This window comes from Coregonus clupeaformis, chromosome 10, assembly GCF_020615455.1.
Source record: "Coregonus clupeaformis isolate EN_2021a chromosome 10, ASM2061545v1, whole genome shotgun sequence".
Lineage (NCBI taxonomy): Eukaryota > Metazoa > Chordata > Actinopteri > Salmoniformes > Salmonidae > Coregonus > Coregonus clupeaformis.
Genome location: NC_059201.1, coordinates 49683168 through 49700433, shown reverse-complemented (window position 1 = coordinate 49700433; position 17266 = coordinate 49683168). Strand labels below are relative to the sequence as shown.

General features: G+C 42.0%; 1 protein-coding gene across 3 annotated transcripts in view; it reads right to left on the bottom strand.

Moving 5' to 3' along the window:
* Positions 1 to 54: 54 nt before the first annotated feature.
* LOC121566622 (myotubularin-related protein 14-like) overlaps positions 55 to 17266 on the bottom strand; it is a 34946-nt gene continuing 17734 nt past the window's right edge. For 2 of the 3 annotated variants that reach the window (XM_045223074.1, XM_045223075.1), the window contains exons 12-19: positions 15923 to 15999; positions 14055 to 14091; positions 13618 to 13688; positions 13133 to 13191; positions 11951 to 12089; positions 9807 to 9986; positions 4827 to 5006; positions 55 to 3661 (exon numbers count right to left, since the gene is read on the bottom strand). In XM_045223074.1, the coding sequence (XP_045079009.1) occupies positions 3481 to 3661; positions 4827 to 5006; positions 9807 to 9986; positions 11951 to 12089; positions 13133 to 13191; positions 13618 to 13688; positions 14055 to 14091; positions 15923 to 15999 (924 nt within the window). In that variant the 3' untranslated portion in view covers positions 55 to 3480. The remainder of the gene's footprint in view (positions 3662 to 4826; positions 5007 to 9806; positions 9987 to 11950; positions 12090 to 13132; positions 13192 to 13617; positions 13689 to 14054; positions 14092 to 15922; positions 16000 to 17266) is intronic. The other variant, XM_045223076.1, reaches the window with a different exon arrangement.

Genomic DNA, 17266 nt, shown 5'->3' with positions numbered 1-17266 from the left:
CTTATAAGACCAATGATTCAGGGTGGAAATGATTGTACACTCAAACACACAACATTGTTGTACTTTTTTTCTTCTTTATTCATAATAACCACCTGCCGATCAAGTCACCTTTTTCAGTGTAGCCTATTCTCTCTCTGGCGACAATTAAGAGCAAGTTAAAACAAAAAATCAAGACAATTACTTAAATGATAACTCGAAAATGACATGTCAACCTCTTTACACAGACAATAAGGAAGATGAGGGCAATGCAGCATTTCTGTAAAATCAAGAGAAAATAATCATACAAAAAGGTTCATTTAGGAAAAATCTATCCATGTACTGTATGCCACTAGTTTTAATTAGTTGGGGGAAATTACATGCAAAAACATGGATGAGTTGAACAATCACGTGAGTTGATTGCGTAATCCTAAAGGTAAGTATTGTAACCAGTGAAAAGTGTGAATTGAGAGGTATGGATCAACTGCAAATTGTCTAGGGGCTCTGGGGCTGTTAGTCTGCCTATAGCCTACAAACAGGGACCTAGGAATAGGTCAATGTATCCTACCATGGACACGCCGGTATTCAATCATTTCTCTGCTGTGGTAAATCATATCGAAGTTTGATAACAGGATGTGATGGTAGTAAAAAAAAGGAAGAAAAAAAAGGCTAAATTGTCTCTAATTCATCCGGATGGGTTATGCTCAGGGAAGGTGAGAGGAGGGCCCAAAGTAGTTTCCTTTCTTTGATTTTAAAGGATTGGACAAGTGAAAGAAAGTCACCAGGTAGGTTTCCAACAAAGTAGACTGTTGGAAGATCCAATGAGACAGAGAATGGACAAATGAGTTAAACCCAGATGTCCCAATATTGCATCAGTCTGCACACTGATTGACAAGTGAGAGTACTCTATAAAAAGTTAACTTCTCACACCGATATCCCTGAACCTTTACCCCTCCCCCCATCTCCCCTTAAGCCCTACTGATTGACAGACAGATCTCGCCCCAACAGACTTTGCAGAAATAATATTGTACATTATGATCAATTGCCATTGACCATAGACACAAGTGATTGAACAAAGACTGAACAAATATAAATCATTTTGCATTCAAGTGACTGATATAGAAGGTTTAAGCCAGCAGCTTGCCTTTCAACTGACCAATGCTATGCGTTTTAAAGTGTAGTAGCTAGCTCTTAGTTGCTTCATAGTTGTGGATTCTCAGAAAGCATTTAAAAAACAACAAGCTCTTTAACAGTATAAGAAACAGAAATTACTTTGGAAAAAATGTTTTAAAAAGGGTGAATTTCTTCAAATGCTACCGATGAAAAGGCACAACAAAAGGTCCTGAGGTACAGTACAGCAGCCATCAAAACCATTTGGCGTTGCAAACAAGCTAAACAAATCACAGTAAGTGCTGCCTTAACCGAATCTCTCTCGACGCAATTATGCCACAACACCGCCATTTGCCCGCATAATTGCTACCGCCCTCATGGTCGCGTTCCAGGCCGACTACATTGCAGTCGTGCTGCACGCAGCAACCAACAACCAACTTAGCAGTTGGCCATAAGATTGCTACATCATATGATGAAGTTAGCTGTATGTTATAAACCTATCCAGGCATTGTGAGATCTGGCAGGCAACCGCAATGTAGTCAGTCTGGAACGCGGCCAAAGTCTTGTCCTTGTGATCTGAAAGGCCCATTGGTCAGTGGCAGCGAACTAATCCAAAGTAGGCCCCAAGTTCACTTGTTCATGCAGCAATAGAGCGCTTTTACAAGGCCATTAAGTCACAGAAAGAGATTTGTCGTGTTCCAGGCTGCCTATATTGCAGTCGTGCTGCTCATATCGACCAATGGTTCTGTGCCATGTCTTTCATATTGCTAGATCATCTCATGCAGTAAGTCGATATGTTTAACACCTATCCAGGTGTTGTGAGATCTGGCTACTGGAATGTAGTCAGCCTGGAACAAGGCCATAAACTTACGTACAGCGATAACAAAGACTGAAAGCGGTGTGGCTTGGAGCCGTCTTGTCGCAAAACTGAGAGACAAAAGTTGAGAGATGAAGTGACTGACCGTATGAATAGCTGTCAGAAGTGGGCTCAAATCAAATTTAAGCACCTTTTAACACAGCCCAGACTTTTAACACAGCCCAGCAATGGGACTGGCTTCTCCTGGCTTGTGGTCTTAAGCCCCAGTAATGATCCCAGATCGGTTCACGCCACAGCCGTAGGAGTGGGCAAGAGAGCACAAATAGATCTGGGACCAGTCTATTGATGGTGTGCATGTGCGGTTTAAATCAATTTAAAACATAGGAAGACTGTATGAAAATGTTTTGTATGGCGACAATGAAAAATTGATCTTTGCTTTAAGTCTGCATATAAAAGTGACTTATCTGACCACAAGTCCGATTATTAAAAATAATTAAACAACTCTAAAATCGGCTGATAAAGGTTTGAGCTTTCGTGTTTAATACAGATAGACCTTTATGGTGTTTTAGGATTCAACATATTACATTCTACAAAATCAAGCTACATCCAGCTTGATATTAGACTTGTCTACACCGAATTAGGTTATAAAAAGAAACAGCATATTTCTGTTGCCCTGACACACTTGACCAGTGCTGTTTGTGTGTAAACAACAGTATCCACTACAATGATATGGTTAACGCTTCCGCTTGATTCAGCACTGAATAGCAGCTTTCATGAGTTCAGTCACCGAAGAAAAGAGAAGTGTGGCCTCCTCCATTTAGGACGATCAGCACGTTGAATCCCAAATAATTCTTTTAAAAACAGAAAAGGAAGAAATCCACATAAAATGCTTCGAATGCTCTGCATGTAAAAAGTCAATTTTACTCTGACCACGTTCTTAGCAAACCCCAAAGATAAATGACAAGTTTTGTTCTAAACCATGCTGCACATTTTTAAATACAATGGCCAGCTGTCCCTTTTTGATACTGTGGCTGACATTGTTATCCCCCCTGAACCACTCCCTGAATTGACAAAAATGTGCAACAAAAAAGGAAAAAATCCAGAGAGTAAGTTGGAACGACATGATTCAAATAAAATAAAAAAAGGAAATAGAAAAAAAGTAATGAAATTCAGGGTTTGATATATATATAAAAAAATGTTTGTTTTTTTAAAGACGCTTCAGCACCTGGATAGAGTAGAGAAGTTTGGCACTTTTTATTAGAGTCCATACGAAACATGATGTGGCTTTCCCCGACAAAGATGAACGCTGATCGTGGACCGCAATTTAACCATGAGGGTTTACAGGACGGGGTTGAGTGGGAGGGAGGTGAAGGGGGGGGTCAGGGACCATATTCACAAAGAGCCTCACCGTTGGAGTGCTGATCTAGAATCAGGTCCCTCCTATCCATATGATCTTATTCATTTTGATCTAAGAGGAAAAACGTATCCTAGATCAGAACTCCTACTCTGAGACACTTTATGAATACGATGACTACGAGCCCAGATTTCACATTTGGGGTGGGGGACCTGTTCCTAGATCAGATGATGCTGTTGGTGCCCCGGAGGCCAACGCCGCGGGCAAACTGCTCCAGAAGGCCTGTGATGGCGCCGGAGGGGCTGGGCGCGCTGGACTTCAGGCCCACGGTGGAGCTGTAGGCTGCCAGGAACACCTCCCTCACCGCCTCCAGACGAGCCTGACGCTCCGAGGGGGACGGGCACCTGGGAGGGGGAAGGAAAGAAAGAGATGGGGAAAGAGAGTAAACAAGTTAGAGAGGAGGGGAGAGTGAAGTCAGGGAAGAGGGAAGACAAGATGAAAATAAAGAAAAGGTCAGGGTACGGGCGAGAGAAGAGGCGCTCCATCTTTTAGTTATGAAAGAGGGACACAGTGTACTTCTAGTCTTAACAATCGCAGACTGCATGCTTCCTCCTCTATTCCTCCTTCTCTCTTCCCCCTCTCCCTCCCTTCAAATCAAGAAAGATAGATGTAATTTGCCCATGCCGCCTTGTTCTCGGGACACACTCAATTTGGCAGCCAGATCAAGCCGAAATGGAAATGTGTCCCCCACTGCGAAGAGAGGGAGTCTGGAGAACAAAAAGAGATGAATGATAAAGAAACTCCTTCCACTCTTTCAGTTCTACTTGCACCTCCGGTTCGCAGGGGACAGAGAATGATGAAGCAAATGTTCCATACCCTAGTCTGACGCAACCCCACCCACTAGGTACTGCAGGGCCGACACAGCACGCGCACACACAGAGAGCGAGAGCTCAGGCCATCAGTGTGTATATGAAGTCTTCCTAAACAGTCTGCTGAACACTGTTGTGCAAGTGTAGACACACACAGACACACCAGGTACCCACGCACACATCCTCCCCAACAGACTCTTTCTCCGCTTTGTCACTCAAACACACACCAACTCTATCCAACCCTGTAGGTGTGTGACACCCGCCCAACAGGAGGCCCAGCCCCTGCCCACTGAGCCCTGCCACTGCCTCCTCTCTCACAAAGGAAAGGAATGGGGGAGAGAAAGGAGGTGAATAGGGAGAAAGATATTCCGGAGGGTTAGAGATGTGCGTGGCTGTGTTCCGATTCTCTCCCACTATGCCGAAGGGTACACTCGTACATTCCCCCTCGTGGATTTAAAAGGAATATACTGGTGTGAGGAATATGGTGATAACTCCCTCCAGCCATGCTTGCACCAATCCAATGCACGAGGGTGGGTGAACGATTGCACACTTCCGGGGAAAGGTCGAGAATCGGAATGCGATCTGTGTGTGAGTCCCAAATGGCACCCTAATTCCCTATATAGCCCACCTAACACTGGTCAAAAGTAGTGCACTACATAGGGGATCGGGTGCCATTTTGTGACACAGCCCGTAGACTCACATGCGTCCGCTGGGCCCCTCGTCCTGGAAGCTAAAGGGGAGGGGCGAGTCGTTGGCGGCGGCGGCCATGGCGGCGGCGACCTGTCCGTGGTCGTGGATGGAGCCGCACCCCGACACGATCTGCCAGCTGCCGTAGTCCGTGGAGAGGGAGGAGCCGGAGCGGGCATACTCTGCCGCCAGCCTGGCCAGAGTAGAGAGAGGAGGTGGAGAGAGAAGGTGGGGGGGTGGAGGGGGGAGGTGGAATGATAGGGGGGAGAGAGTGGGAGACAGGAGACGGGATGTGCAGAGAGAGAGAGAGGGAAAGATGGAGAAAGCGGGGAATACAGCGAATAGAGAGAGAAGGAGAGGGGAAAGTGAACGAGCCAAAGGAGAGAGGGGAGAAGAGAGAGAGGGAAAAAAAAAGGAAATTCAATTGGGAGAGAGGAGAAGAGTGAGAGAGAGTCCAGCAGTGAGCTGTGAGGTCAGTGGGGGGGCTTCACGGCTCGGGGTCGGGACCTCAGTGGCAAAAGTCAACGGTCAAATGCAACGGTCAATGGACAACACTCACGTCAATCCAATACGACTGTATTAATCTCCTCAGGGGGAATTAACAAGGCAAGTCAACATGCATAAAAACGTCACATGGACATTACACATAACGCATACCCCAATGTTAGTGGAATGACAATGAACGGAGTTTGAACCAAATACCAAAACACACACCTTCCATTTTCATGCAAATTGAAAACGAACAAGGAGCTCTGGAGTAAGAGGAGCTGTACTAATAGACCGGTGAGACACACACACACACAGACACACAGACACACACAGAGACACACACACACACACACACACACACACACACACACAGGGCTGTTACAGTGACCGTATTACCGCCACACCGGCAGTCACGCGTCATGACGGCAGTCAAATTCCACGTGACCGTTTAGTCATGGTAATTAGGGTTCTCCAAGCTCTGATGCTGCTGATGGTCATTAGTAGCCTACCAAACTTGCTAACTGCCTGGTACTCAGCACTCCATTGTCACTCTAATAACTCTGACATCAATGCAAATTAAATCGAAAATCTAATCAAACCCTTCATGAGTGCCCATGAGCTCATGTTGCGCCACATTTCTATAGACTATGCAATTAGGTGAGAAAACAGAGTTTTGATGCCTCTATTAAAAAGAGGAGGATCCCATCAGCTTTATCTAGGCTTACTATATATATTCATCAACTTTCCTAATATTAAGCACATTTCTACGCTTTACAACAGGAGTATAGCCTACCTGGCTGCATTGAAAATGAACCATGGGAAAAGCGTCCTCCATTCGCTATTTAAGTGCATAGTCCTCCATTCGCTATTTAAGTGCATAGATTACATACATTTAGTTGTTTTTTTCCCATGCCCCTGTTCTGAGACAGGTGCATGATAATGGTCCATTCTAAATCAAAACTAATATCACACATATATTATTTAGTATATGTAAAGACAACATTAAATTAAGAATAGTCTGATGGGTGACAATATTAGCCTATCACTTGTGAATGATGTATTATCACTTGTAAATTATGCCCAGCTTGTGCATGAAGGCAAGAAACAGCGCATACCTTTTTTTTGCGACTTTTCAAATCATAGTCGCACACCTCATGTATCCTAGCCCATAGGCTTATATGTTTTGATAAGGTTTGTATCACAACTAAAGTGGCCAAATAACGTCTAAAAATTAAGTACATTAATCCGCTTTATAACCGGTGTAGAGCCTAACTGGCATACATAGGCTGCGTGTGAGTTTCAAGTTTGGGGAAGATAATTTTCACCATAAAAATGCACCTTTATAATAGGGGGCATTACGGCCACACAAGGGGCATGCCGCCGGGAAATTCGAGACCTGGTGAGAATATTATGTGCAGCTTGCGACTTTTTTCAAATCCTCATTAGAGTCCAATCATGCAGCCTTAGAATGTATTAAACATCAAAACATATGGCCCAACGTTTGTATCACAACTAAAGTTGCATAAATAACTCTAAATTAAGCATATAGGAGGACCGGTTTTTTTGTTAACTGCTCCACACAGAATAGCCGCATGTAAGCACTTCAATTGAAATCGTATTGAGAAAATATACTTTCTATTTTATTAAGCTATGTTTAATTGTATTCTTCATACTATAAAATTATAAAAAATAATGCCACGGAATTCTAAGTAAATCTTGTCTGCTAAATTAACTAGCGTAGCCCACAGCCATTTGGCATAGCCAGATCAGGACCTAACATACGGACAACGCATTATGCTATTCTGTTCTTCTGAAAGACTACATTTTCTTCATATCATGTTTGTTTAGAACAGTCTAAAATAAATAATGGATTTATTGTGACAGTGTAGGCTATATTACATGGATTTATTAGACTTTTTTAAATGTAGATGTTCCAAAGGTCAGCATTAGTGGCTTGTAGGCTATGCGTGGAAGCCAGGAGATGCGAAACGTGTTAATGCAAATTAACGGTCAATTACAGCGAGACCGGCAGTTATTTGCTTGACAATCAACGGCTGACAAAATATCATGACCACCACAGCCCTAGTCACACACACAAACACAGAGACACACACACACAGAGACACACAACCGTAAGTATCCAGAACTCCTCTTTACAGAGAAGGGTGTTATCAAGCAGTTCTGTGAGACCAACCGTCACACACACACACACACACACACACACACACACACACACACACACACCTACTGAAGAGCTAGAATGCAGGTCTGCTCTGTCACACCATTAGAAAACACAGCCTCAGCACAATGTCTCAGCAGGGGATGCGTGTTTGTGCTCGAGTGTGTTATCCCTTACAAAACAAGACGAAAACCCGTCAACTTCTGCATTTTTAAAAAAAAATTTAAGGTGTTGCCAGTATCAAAGACTAAACATTTATTTCCTTCAACTGACCTAGTCATGTTCATGCTGGAAAGTTCTGCCTAGGGCTTGTAGCCGTAAAACTGAGGTGGCATTGGCACGCATTAAATCATTAACATTCTACTGTTGTCCGACATCAATCTTGTCCTTGTCAATCACAAAGCTTCACAGAAATGCTTTTAATGGATTTATTATCTCCATTTAAATGTGTGTAGATCTGTCCTTGAGCAGTTATTGTCTATTGTCACAGAAATGCTTTGGCATTTACACTACCAGTCAATAGTTTGGACACACCTACTCATTCAAGGGTTTTTCTTTCTTTCTTTTTTATTTTTTACATTGTAGAATAATAGTGAAGACATCAAAACTATGAAATAACACGTATGGAATCATGTAGTAACCAAAGAAGTGTTAAACAAATCAAAATATATTTTCTATTTGAGATTCTTCAAATAGCCACCCTTTGCCTTGATGACAGCATTGCACACTCTTGTATATTTTTTTCTTGACGTTGAAAGGGTTAATATTTATATTCCCTTATATTTAGCTAATAAATTATTGGTTTCTAACTTAGCCTACTAGCAATTTGTAGTTTATCTGTCTTTAGCCAAAATAACTGGTGAGGAGTTCGAACGGAGAGAAAGCACGCGCGTGATGGTGTGATCACATCCAACGTGGATCAAATAAAGGCAATTTTCTCAAATAATTCTGCTGAGGTTCATCCAGGTCAGAGTTTTTATTTCTTTACATGATCAGAAAGAGCAGAATCTAGTGTTTTCTAGCTACATAAAAAACAAATGAGGAAATCTGCAACAACAACAAACATATTCTAAATACAACTGTTATATGACAGCGGTTCCGTGACATTGCCAGGGACCTCACGATATTATCACGATACTATGGTGCCGACACAATATGTATTGCATTTCTCACGATTCTTTATGTATTGCGATTCGATACTGTGATTTTATTGCAATTCGATGTTCCAAACATATTGCTCACCATATGTCTGCTGAAGAGGGACGAGAGAGCCATGAGTTTTGATCAGTCATGGAAATAAAAGTGCTGAAAAAAAATTGTCTCCTGGAGTTTTGGTGCAGGTACAGCCAACGAGCGCTAAAATAATATTGAGATATTGTCAAAATGATACTGTATCGATTTTTTTCCCCCATCACTATTATATATTCCATTATATTAATTCTTACTATAAAATATAACTGGGTTGACTGTGATCAAGGCAGGGGAATGTATACTGAACAAAAATATAAATGCAACATTTAAAAAGAGTCCCATGTTTTGTGGGGAAAAACTCATTCTGATTGGCTGGGCCTGGCTCCCCAGTGGGTGGGCCTGGCTCCCAAGTGGATGGGTCTATGCCCTCCCAGGCCCACCCATGGCTGCGCCCCTGCCCAGTCATGTGGAATCCATAGGTTTGGGCCTAATTTATTTATTTAAATTGACTGATTTCCTTATATGAACTGTAAATCAGTAAAATCGTTGAAATTGTTGCGTTTATATTTTTGTTCAGTATAAGTCTTGAACTAAGAACTAGTGATTTAATTTGCATGGTGCTGCCATGTAGCCTATAAGCAGCACGGACCAGTAACATAATTAAACTCAAAATATACTATTCTATTCTTTTGAAAATAAATTACCATAAAGTATGTCTGTAAAGGGTATGTGTGTCACTGCAGACAGTCATACACTTGGTTAGATGTTTTAATTTAACATGCAGTTATTCACCTTTCATTGCAGAATGGCAAACATGTAACAGACAGATGCAGTATGCAGTCAATCCATTTACAAAGACAGAAAGAGGGGGCAGACGGACAGATAGAAACGTGGCGTCCCTCTCATCATCGTGGTCGGAGCCCATCAACTGCGACCGACTGTGCTTGAGGTTGTTCTAGCAATTAACGCCACCTGCTGCACACATACACAGAATCCCGACCCCACCGCTGTTCTGTCTCTCCCTTCCTCTGTTCACTCATTACTTTCATACTATCCCCATCTGAATAAACAGAAAATACAGAATATACATCTTTCAAAACAAAATCTGCGACTGACTTTTAAGTGGACGTTTACCTTCTCCCGGGCACAGACATAGGACTGCTGCCGGCTCGTGTGAAGCCCTGCTCCGATTGGTTGGAGGAGGATGAGCTGGAAGACTTGGCCTCTTGGCTGAGGGGGTGGGCCAGCCGCTCGGGCAGGGGGTCGGGACGGTTCCACAGCACCGTCTGGGGGGACGAGGTGTGTCCCTTCCTCCTGGGGGGCCACAAAAAAGGAGAGTTAAATTTGGCTTTAGCGAAACCTTATTTTAAGGCAGGTTGGTCCTCTGTGGCTCAGTTGGTAAGAGCTAGCAATGCCAGGGCAATGGGTTTGATTCCATTCTAAGACAAGGCACTCTCCATAGAACCATACTGGACTTTATTAGGTTAAAGAGCAACTGCCCCTAAAAACCAACTTCTCATTTAGAAAACAGCCTGTGGCATCAATATGAGACAGAAACACATATTCTACTGTCAGAATTGACTAGAAAGTGTAAATAGGATAATTTTGGTCATAAAGTCAGTCTCGTCCGAAACGTTTTGCGAGACTTGTGGTTGTGACTGCATCACAACATAAATTAAGGTTGGATTTGTTTCAATCCTGTCCACATGCCCACAGCTGGCAGCACAAAAGTAATCATCAATTCGGAGTGCAGCTGCCGTAGTGAATTTGGGTTTACTTTCAATATCCCTATGGGGCTAGTTAGAGACCATTGGTAAACTATACAATGTACATGGGAAAATATATTACATTTCCAATAGCTCCAAATTTCAATGACTTAACCCCTTACACTTGTGGGAACTGGCCTATATGGATAGGGCTAAATTGAAATGTTTCTTCCAGAAGAAATATGAAAAGCATATGCATAACCATGGTAGCGATTGAAATGGAACAGTTTGGAGATTATGGGGAAATTATCAGAACAAAGGTGAGGACACAACAGTTCATCTGACACAAGCCTTAATCCAAACATCACTGTTTATTTTATGTGCATTTTACATTTACTGTACTTTTTGCCACATTTGTTGGTAAAGAAATCTGAAAATACTCTGGATACATTCAGTAACATAAGAATATTCTTGGGAAATGTGGGGTAGGTGCATAAGACAAAGAAATGACAAGGGTTTGAGTGAGAGGACACACTGGTGTCTCCAAGTGGCCACACACCTCTCCAAAGTGTGCACAGTTCCTAAGCAATTTTAATGCACTTTTATAGTCTTCAACTAGAAGGTGCTTTTTTGAGCTCTCCTAGCTGTGCCGTTAAGGAACTAGAGCAAGCACACTTGTAGTTGTTTTGCTTGGAATATAGCCCTGCATCCCCGCCTTTACACAACTACTGTTGTTGTTTACGCAATCCAAAAACATTTCATTATATATCGCAATCTGGGTCAGGTGGGCATCATTTGAAAGCTTGTTCTATTGCCAACATGACTAGCTAAATTATAAAATACGATCGTACAGTGTTAGGCTTTAACAATGCATTTCAGAGAAGCAGATAGTAATTTTGGTGTGCAAAGAATGGAGTCATGAGTGCATTCAGATGCGTGGTCTGCAGCAAAAGAAAAATCACAATACAACAAACATAGGCTCATTCTGTTCAGGACAATATGTCATATTGTAACTACACCCTGAGCTCTGACGTCATGTATAGCATGTTATCTGCCATTTTCAACCCGTATATGCGTATGAGTGTAAATGGCTACAAACCTCAAACCAACTATAAATTGTAGAAATGTCATATTGAAAGCATTTAATGAGAAAACTAAAAAGGTGTGCAACATGAAAATAACGTCTAATTTACATTGTCTAATTTATTGACGGTCCCTAACTAGCCCCGGAAATAGGCTATCCAAAGTCAAACCAACTTTGCCCCGGTCGCACACCAGCTGGCTGAAGCTAATTGGCTAAATAATTTGGCTAACTCTTCCCACCTACGAACACACACAAGAGACCCTCACATCAAACCACACCTTGAAACCAACTCAAGTTTGAATTCAGTCATGGCCGCTAGCATTTTTTAACGAACCAATCTAAAACGAGGCCAAATCAGGAACTGCAGTCGCCCTTTAAAGGAATACACGTCCATGTGACATCCCTGATACAGAAGGGATGTATACAAAAATGAAAGGAAATGCTTTGGCCGGGTCACACTGATTTCCAGAGAAAAGGCGAGGACTCACCAGCTGGAGGCTCCCAGATACTGGCCGGAGAACAGGTCCACGGCCTCGTTGGTGAGGCTGGAGGCTCCGCCCGCGTCCTCCGTGATCAGAGAGAAGTCACTGCTCAAACTGGTCACGCTGCCCCTGGACTCCCTGGACTCTGCACCAATCACACGGGAGACATTGGTTAGCGGACAGGCCCTTCGACCAATCACAGAGGAGAGATTTGAGGACAATTATAGGCCACAGATTCATTAAAAACATGATGGAAGTTCGGTTGCCTTATTGTTCAATTTTGCCTGGAATGTTGCCTATTGTTGGTTTATATGCATGTATGATATTACTTATTATTATTTATTAAACTTCTATAGCCCTTCTATTACAAAAATAATCTCAAACCGCTTGAAAAAGCAAAACAAACAAGAATCAAATACAACAGCTGTATGATAGAGTAGGTCTGGATTACAATTTTCAGCCAAAGTTGAAAGTTGAGTGTTTTAACCCTCCAACAGATGGAGCGATAGTCAAGAGGGAACATCATTGCTTTTGCTGAGGGAGGATGTGGTCAACGGGAGGAGATGAGCAGGTCATAATCAATTTCGTATTTCATGAAACCACACAAATTCTTAGCTTTAGGCAAACAATAGCCTATAATAAGCCTTTTGCCAGATACAGTATATAGACAATATCCATGCCCATTTAGGCTTATGTGTTCAAAGCGTTGTGCATAACAGACATAACAGCACATCACGTTACATCAGAAGTGTAGCGCACAGAGGGAATTCATAAAAAGGGCATATGCCGCTATTTGCAGCTTTTCAAAAGTTTCTTCACAACTTATCATGAGTGCAATGTATCACATACACTTACATGAAACGCCTACATCAGAACTGTAGCGAACAACAGGAACTCTTACAGGGTGTGTTTTTTTTTTTTTGGTCTTAACATACCACCACTGCACTCACAATGTATGAAATACAACTCTATCCTCATGTAACATATACTTAATAATGAACTATGTAAAGCTATCCTTACTGTGCCATACGTCCTCATTAGTAGCTATACTAATTAGTCGATCACGTGTAGGTTTGTTTAATGAGCAAAATATACTTCCCATAGGCTTTCATGTACATGTAGGTACTGTGATGTCATATCAAATATTATAAGGTTAAGTGTAGCGAATGTCTCCAGGGAGCAACTTACTCAACTGGCAGAGGTCATCCACTGTGAAATCAGTGTCTTTGAAATGAGAGTTTTTCCTCCTGTGGAAGCGAAAGGGATGATGTAATAATACACAGAAAGACAGGAAGAAGAGAGAGACCGACACACTGCTCAAAAAGAAAGAGAGATCAAATAATACAGAAATGGGGAAAAAAACACTGTTTGGTCACAGTCGGTTTTCGACCATGAAAGAACAGTGTTATTGCCCTGAGCGGCTGTACGCTTATAACTCTACAGTTGAAACATTTTTTTAAAGAGTGGCTGAAGGGCATAGCACGGTGAGTGTAAGGCCCAAATGGCACCCTATTTCCTATATAGTCCACTGCTTTTGACCACGGCCTATAGGGCTGTGGTCAAAAGTAGTGCACTATATTGGGAATAGGGTGCCATTTTGGGGGCGCACAATGTTTTATAAAAGTGCTTTTACATTTCAAATCATCTCCGTTGTTTCATGACATTTCACTCACCTCTGTTTCTTCATGGCAGAGAACTTCTCTGAGACAATGTGCTTCAAAAAATTGAAGCAAAAAAAGAAAATCTGCCGGGAGGAATAAAAGATGAAGTTTAGTCTTAGAGGTGTAAAAAAATATATATGGAAATTAAATACATGACAAAATGCTGGCCCCTAGTTTTCAAAAACACCCCAAACAACTCACTTTAGTTGAGAATTGGATATCAGTTTCAGAAATAAATCAGACAACATGTTACTCTTATCTTTACAAGCCATTATATCTACATAGGTGTAGTAAATTCCTAAAACGAATTCAAGAAGATGGCAACAGTGCTAGAACTTTCTTGAGGGCAATAACCATATTAACTAAAATGAAAAGTAATAATCAATGTTTGAATATTCCACACACACACAGAAGTCATGGCGTTGGTATTGTGTTAGAGTACCACTGACCTCCTCTCCTTTGGTGAGGCGATCAGGCAGCATATGACTGTAGAAGAGACACATAAACCAGATCAACGAGTATGATCACCGAATCCATTAAACAAATCAAAGAACACTTTATTACATATGATTATTAGCCTCCAACACCAACCAACCTATTTAAATGTCCAACGCAGCCGTTTTTATCTCAATAACAAAACATTTCTGGGTATCAATTAAGTACCTTACTTTGACGGTTTTCAATTAAAAAAAATATATATATAAGAAAATAAAATAGCTTCTTAGCTAATAGCAATTTCTCAAGTAAGAATTTAGCTAGGACTGTCTGGGAGTGGTCTGAGTGGGGAGGGGAAAACTGAAAATTAGCAATTGGCAGAGAGGTTTGGAACTCTTTCTTCTTGGTCTATTAACTAATTTACCGCCTGGTGATGTCATCATGCAGGCCAAAACTCCACCCCACCAAAACAGGCTGAAATTTCAGGCGGTCTTTTCACACAGCTCTTAAACTAAAAAGGGCATTATCATAATTTTCACAATTGTACAGTCTTCCAACCTCATAGTGTGGAAATATATATCAAACACAGGACAATCACATCTTTGACTGCACTGGGCCTTTAATACTTTCTCAATGTTTGTTCCTTTCTATTCAGCATACAGTTCTCTCCATGCACCTGGTGTTACCTGGTACAATGGTTACAATGTAGGTGTGCAAGTCTTACTTTCCAATTTATATACTTGTTCAATCAAACAGTATAAATCTCACGACTCAAGATCAAAAGTCAAGAAGACCGCAAAGCACAAATAGGGGAAATTTTAGACCTTGTAGTTTACAAAATAAAAGTATACCAATAACCAACTGACCCATCGTCACTCATTTTATCTCTTACCTCCAGCTTAGAACCTGAATGGACCATTAGGTTTGCTTTTACATTTAAAGGTGAAACAACAAATGAACAAACTCTCAATGGGAGTTTAAGCCATACTGAAAGATTACACAAATCAATGCATACCGCCGCATCATAATACTGATAGCTGGTAAAAATGCCCAATTATTACGGATATTATTAAAAGGCAGAGGTTCAGTGTGTGTGTGACTCCCAGTTCATCCCTCTTCCCTGGCCGTAGCCACAGAAGTTTGGCCGGGAATAATTACTCTATTGGGCAGGGTGGGTTCTTTATTTTTTACTCTGTTTGATGAGTTAAACCTTGGAGCGATGCACAGTGGTAATTATGAAGGAAAGCCGAGAGAGAGAGAGAGAGAGAGAGAGAGAGAGAGAGAGAGAGAGAGAGAGAGAGAGAGAGAGAGAGAGAGAGAGAGAGAGAGAGAGAGAGAGAGAGAGAGAGAGAGAGAGAGAGAGAGAGAGAGAGAGAGAGAGAGAGAGAGAGAGAGAGAGAGAGAGAGAGAGAGAGAGAGAGAGAGAGAGAGAGAGAGAGAGAGAGAGAGAGAGAGAGAGAGAGAGAGAGAGAGAGAGAGAGAGAGAGAGAGAGAGAGAGAGAGAGAGAGAGACTCGAGGGCTCCATCTCAATTCGTCAATTCCTTGTATCACATTTCCTCACCTCCTCCTCAACTACTGTATATTGTGTTTTGAGAAGGTGCGAGGAGAGAGAAGGCGAGAGAAGGCGAGCAATCGAGGAAAGATGAATTGAGAAAGAGCCAGGGTACTTCACTTGGCCCGCTCTCCCCTCTCCTCAGTCTTCCTTCCTACAAGGCTCTTTCCTCAATTATGCATCTCAAACACATCTGGGTCTGGACACGTTTCAGTTTTCCCCTCCCCACTCAGACCACTCCCAGACAGTCCTCGATTGCTGTTGTGAACGCACCCCTCAGTATTACTGGGGAGTAATGGGGGTGATGTGAGTGGAGTGTGAATCCTTACCCAAAGAGGAACCAGTCGTAGGCGATTGTCAGATAGAGGATTTCAGCCGGCTCCAGGCTGGCGTGGACGGCACCATCCTATTAAAAAATACATGAAAGAATTTCAACATGTCATTAAAACACTCCACGCAAATTAGCCCCGAAAGGCGACACATGGCAGCATAGGCACTGTTATTGGCACTGGATTCCGAGAACTCACATACGAGCTAGCCTCTATCCTCTGCCAATGTTACATTTGTTATTCTGTTTGAAACATATCCCATGCTTGATATATGTACAGTGAAATTTGTCAAGCTGTGAGTACAGGCAAAAAAATACTGAGTTGAAATACTATTTGAAATGATTTCAAATACTTAAGCTGGGCTCAATTGAGCTTGCATTTTAAGGGAAACAATGGAACAATCCCATAACTGAAAAACCCGCCCACCTGACACATTGGGCAAGCAAAAGCAAACGCTCAAAGTATTTGAGGGCAGCAGGTAGCCTAGCGGTTAGAGAGCTGGGCCAGTAACCGAAGGGTCGCTGGTTCGAATACCCAAGCCAACAAGGTGAAAAATCTGTCTATGTGCCCTTGAGCAAAGCACGTAACCCTAATTTTAAGAGGACATGTCATTTTTAAGAGGACATGTCATTTTTAAGAGGGCATGTCATTTTAAGAGGGCATGTCATTTTTAAGAGGGCATGTCATTTTTATCCCGGAGTGTCAACAAGGGACTTTTCAAATCCTCCTACAGTCACATGCAGGTAAGACGTTTTGATTTCTGTAAATTTGCCACTGCCTGCTGATTGTGAGGGAACATTTGTTTTGTGGTTCAGTTACGCTCGGGCAGCTATTGTTTACATATTAAGCAAAAGTTTACGTCGTGTGCGTCAGTAGATTGAAAATACACACCGGAAATACAAGCCCACAGAACCATATACAGTGGGGAAAAAAGTATTTAGTCAGCCACCAATTGTGCAAGTTCTCTCACTTAAAAAGATGAGAGAGGCCTGTAATTTTCATCATAGGTACACGTCAACTATGACAGACAAATTGAGAAAAAAAATCCAGAAAATCACATTGTAGGATTTTTAATGATTTTATTTTCAAATTATGGTGGAAAATAAGTTTTTGGTCACCTACAAACAAGCAAGATTTCTGGCTCTCACAGACCTGTAACTTCTTCTTTAAGAGGCTCCTCTGTCCTCCACTCGTTACCTGTATTAATGGCACCTGTTTGAACTTGTTATCAGTATAAAAGACACCTGTCCACAACCTCAAACAGTCACACTCCAAACTCCACTATGGCCAAGACCAAAGAGCTGTCAAAGGACACCAGAAACAAAATTGTAGACCTGCACCAGG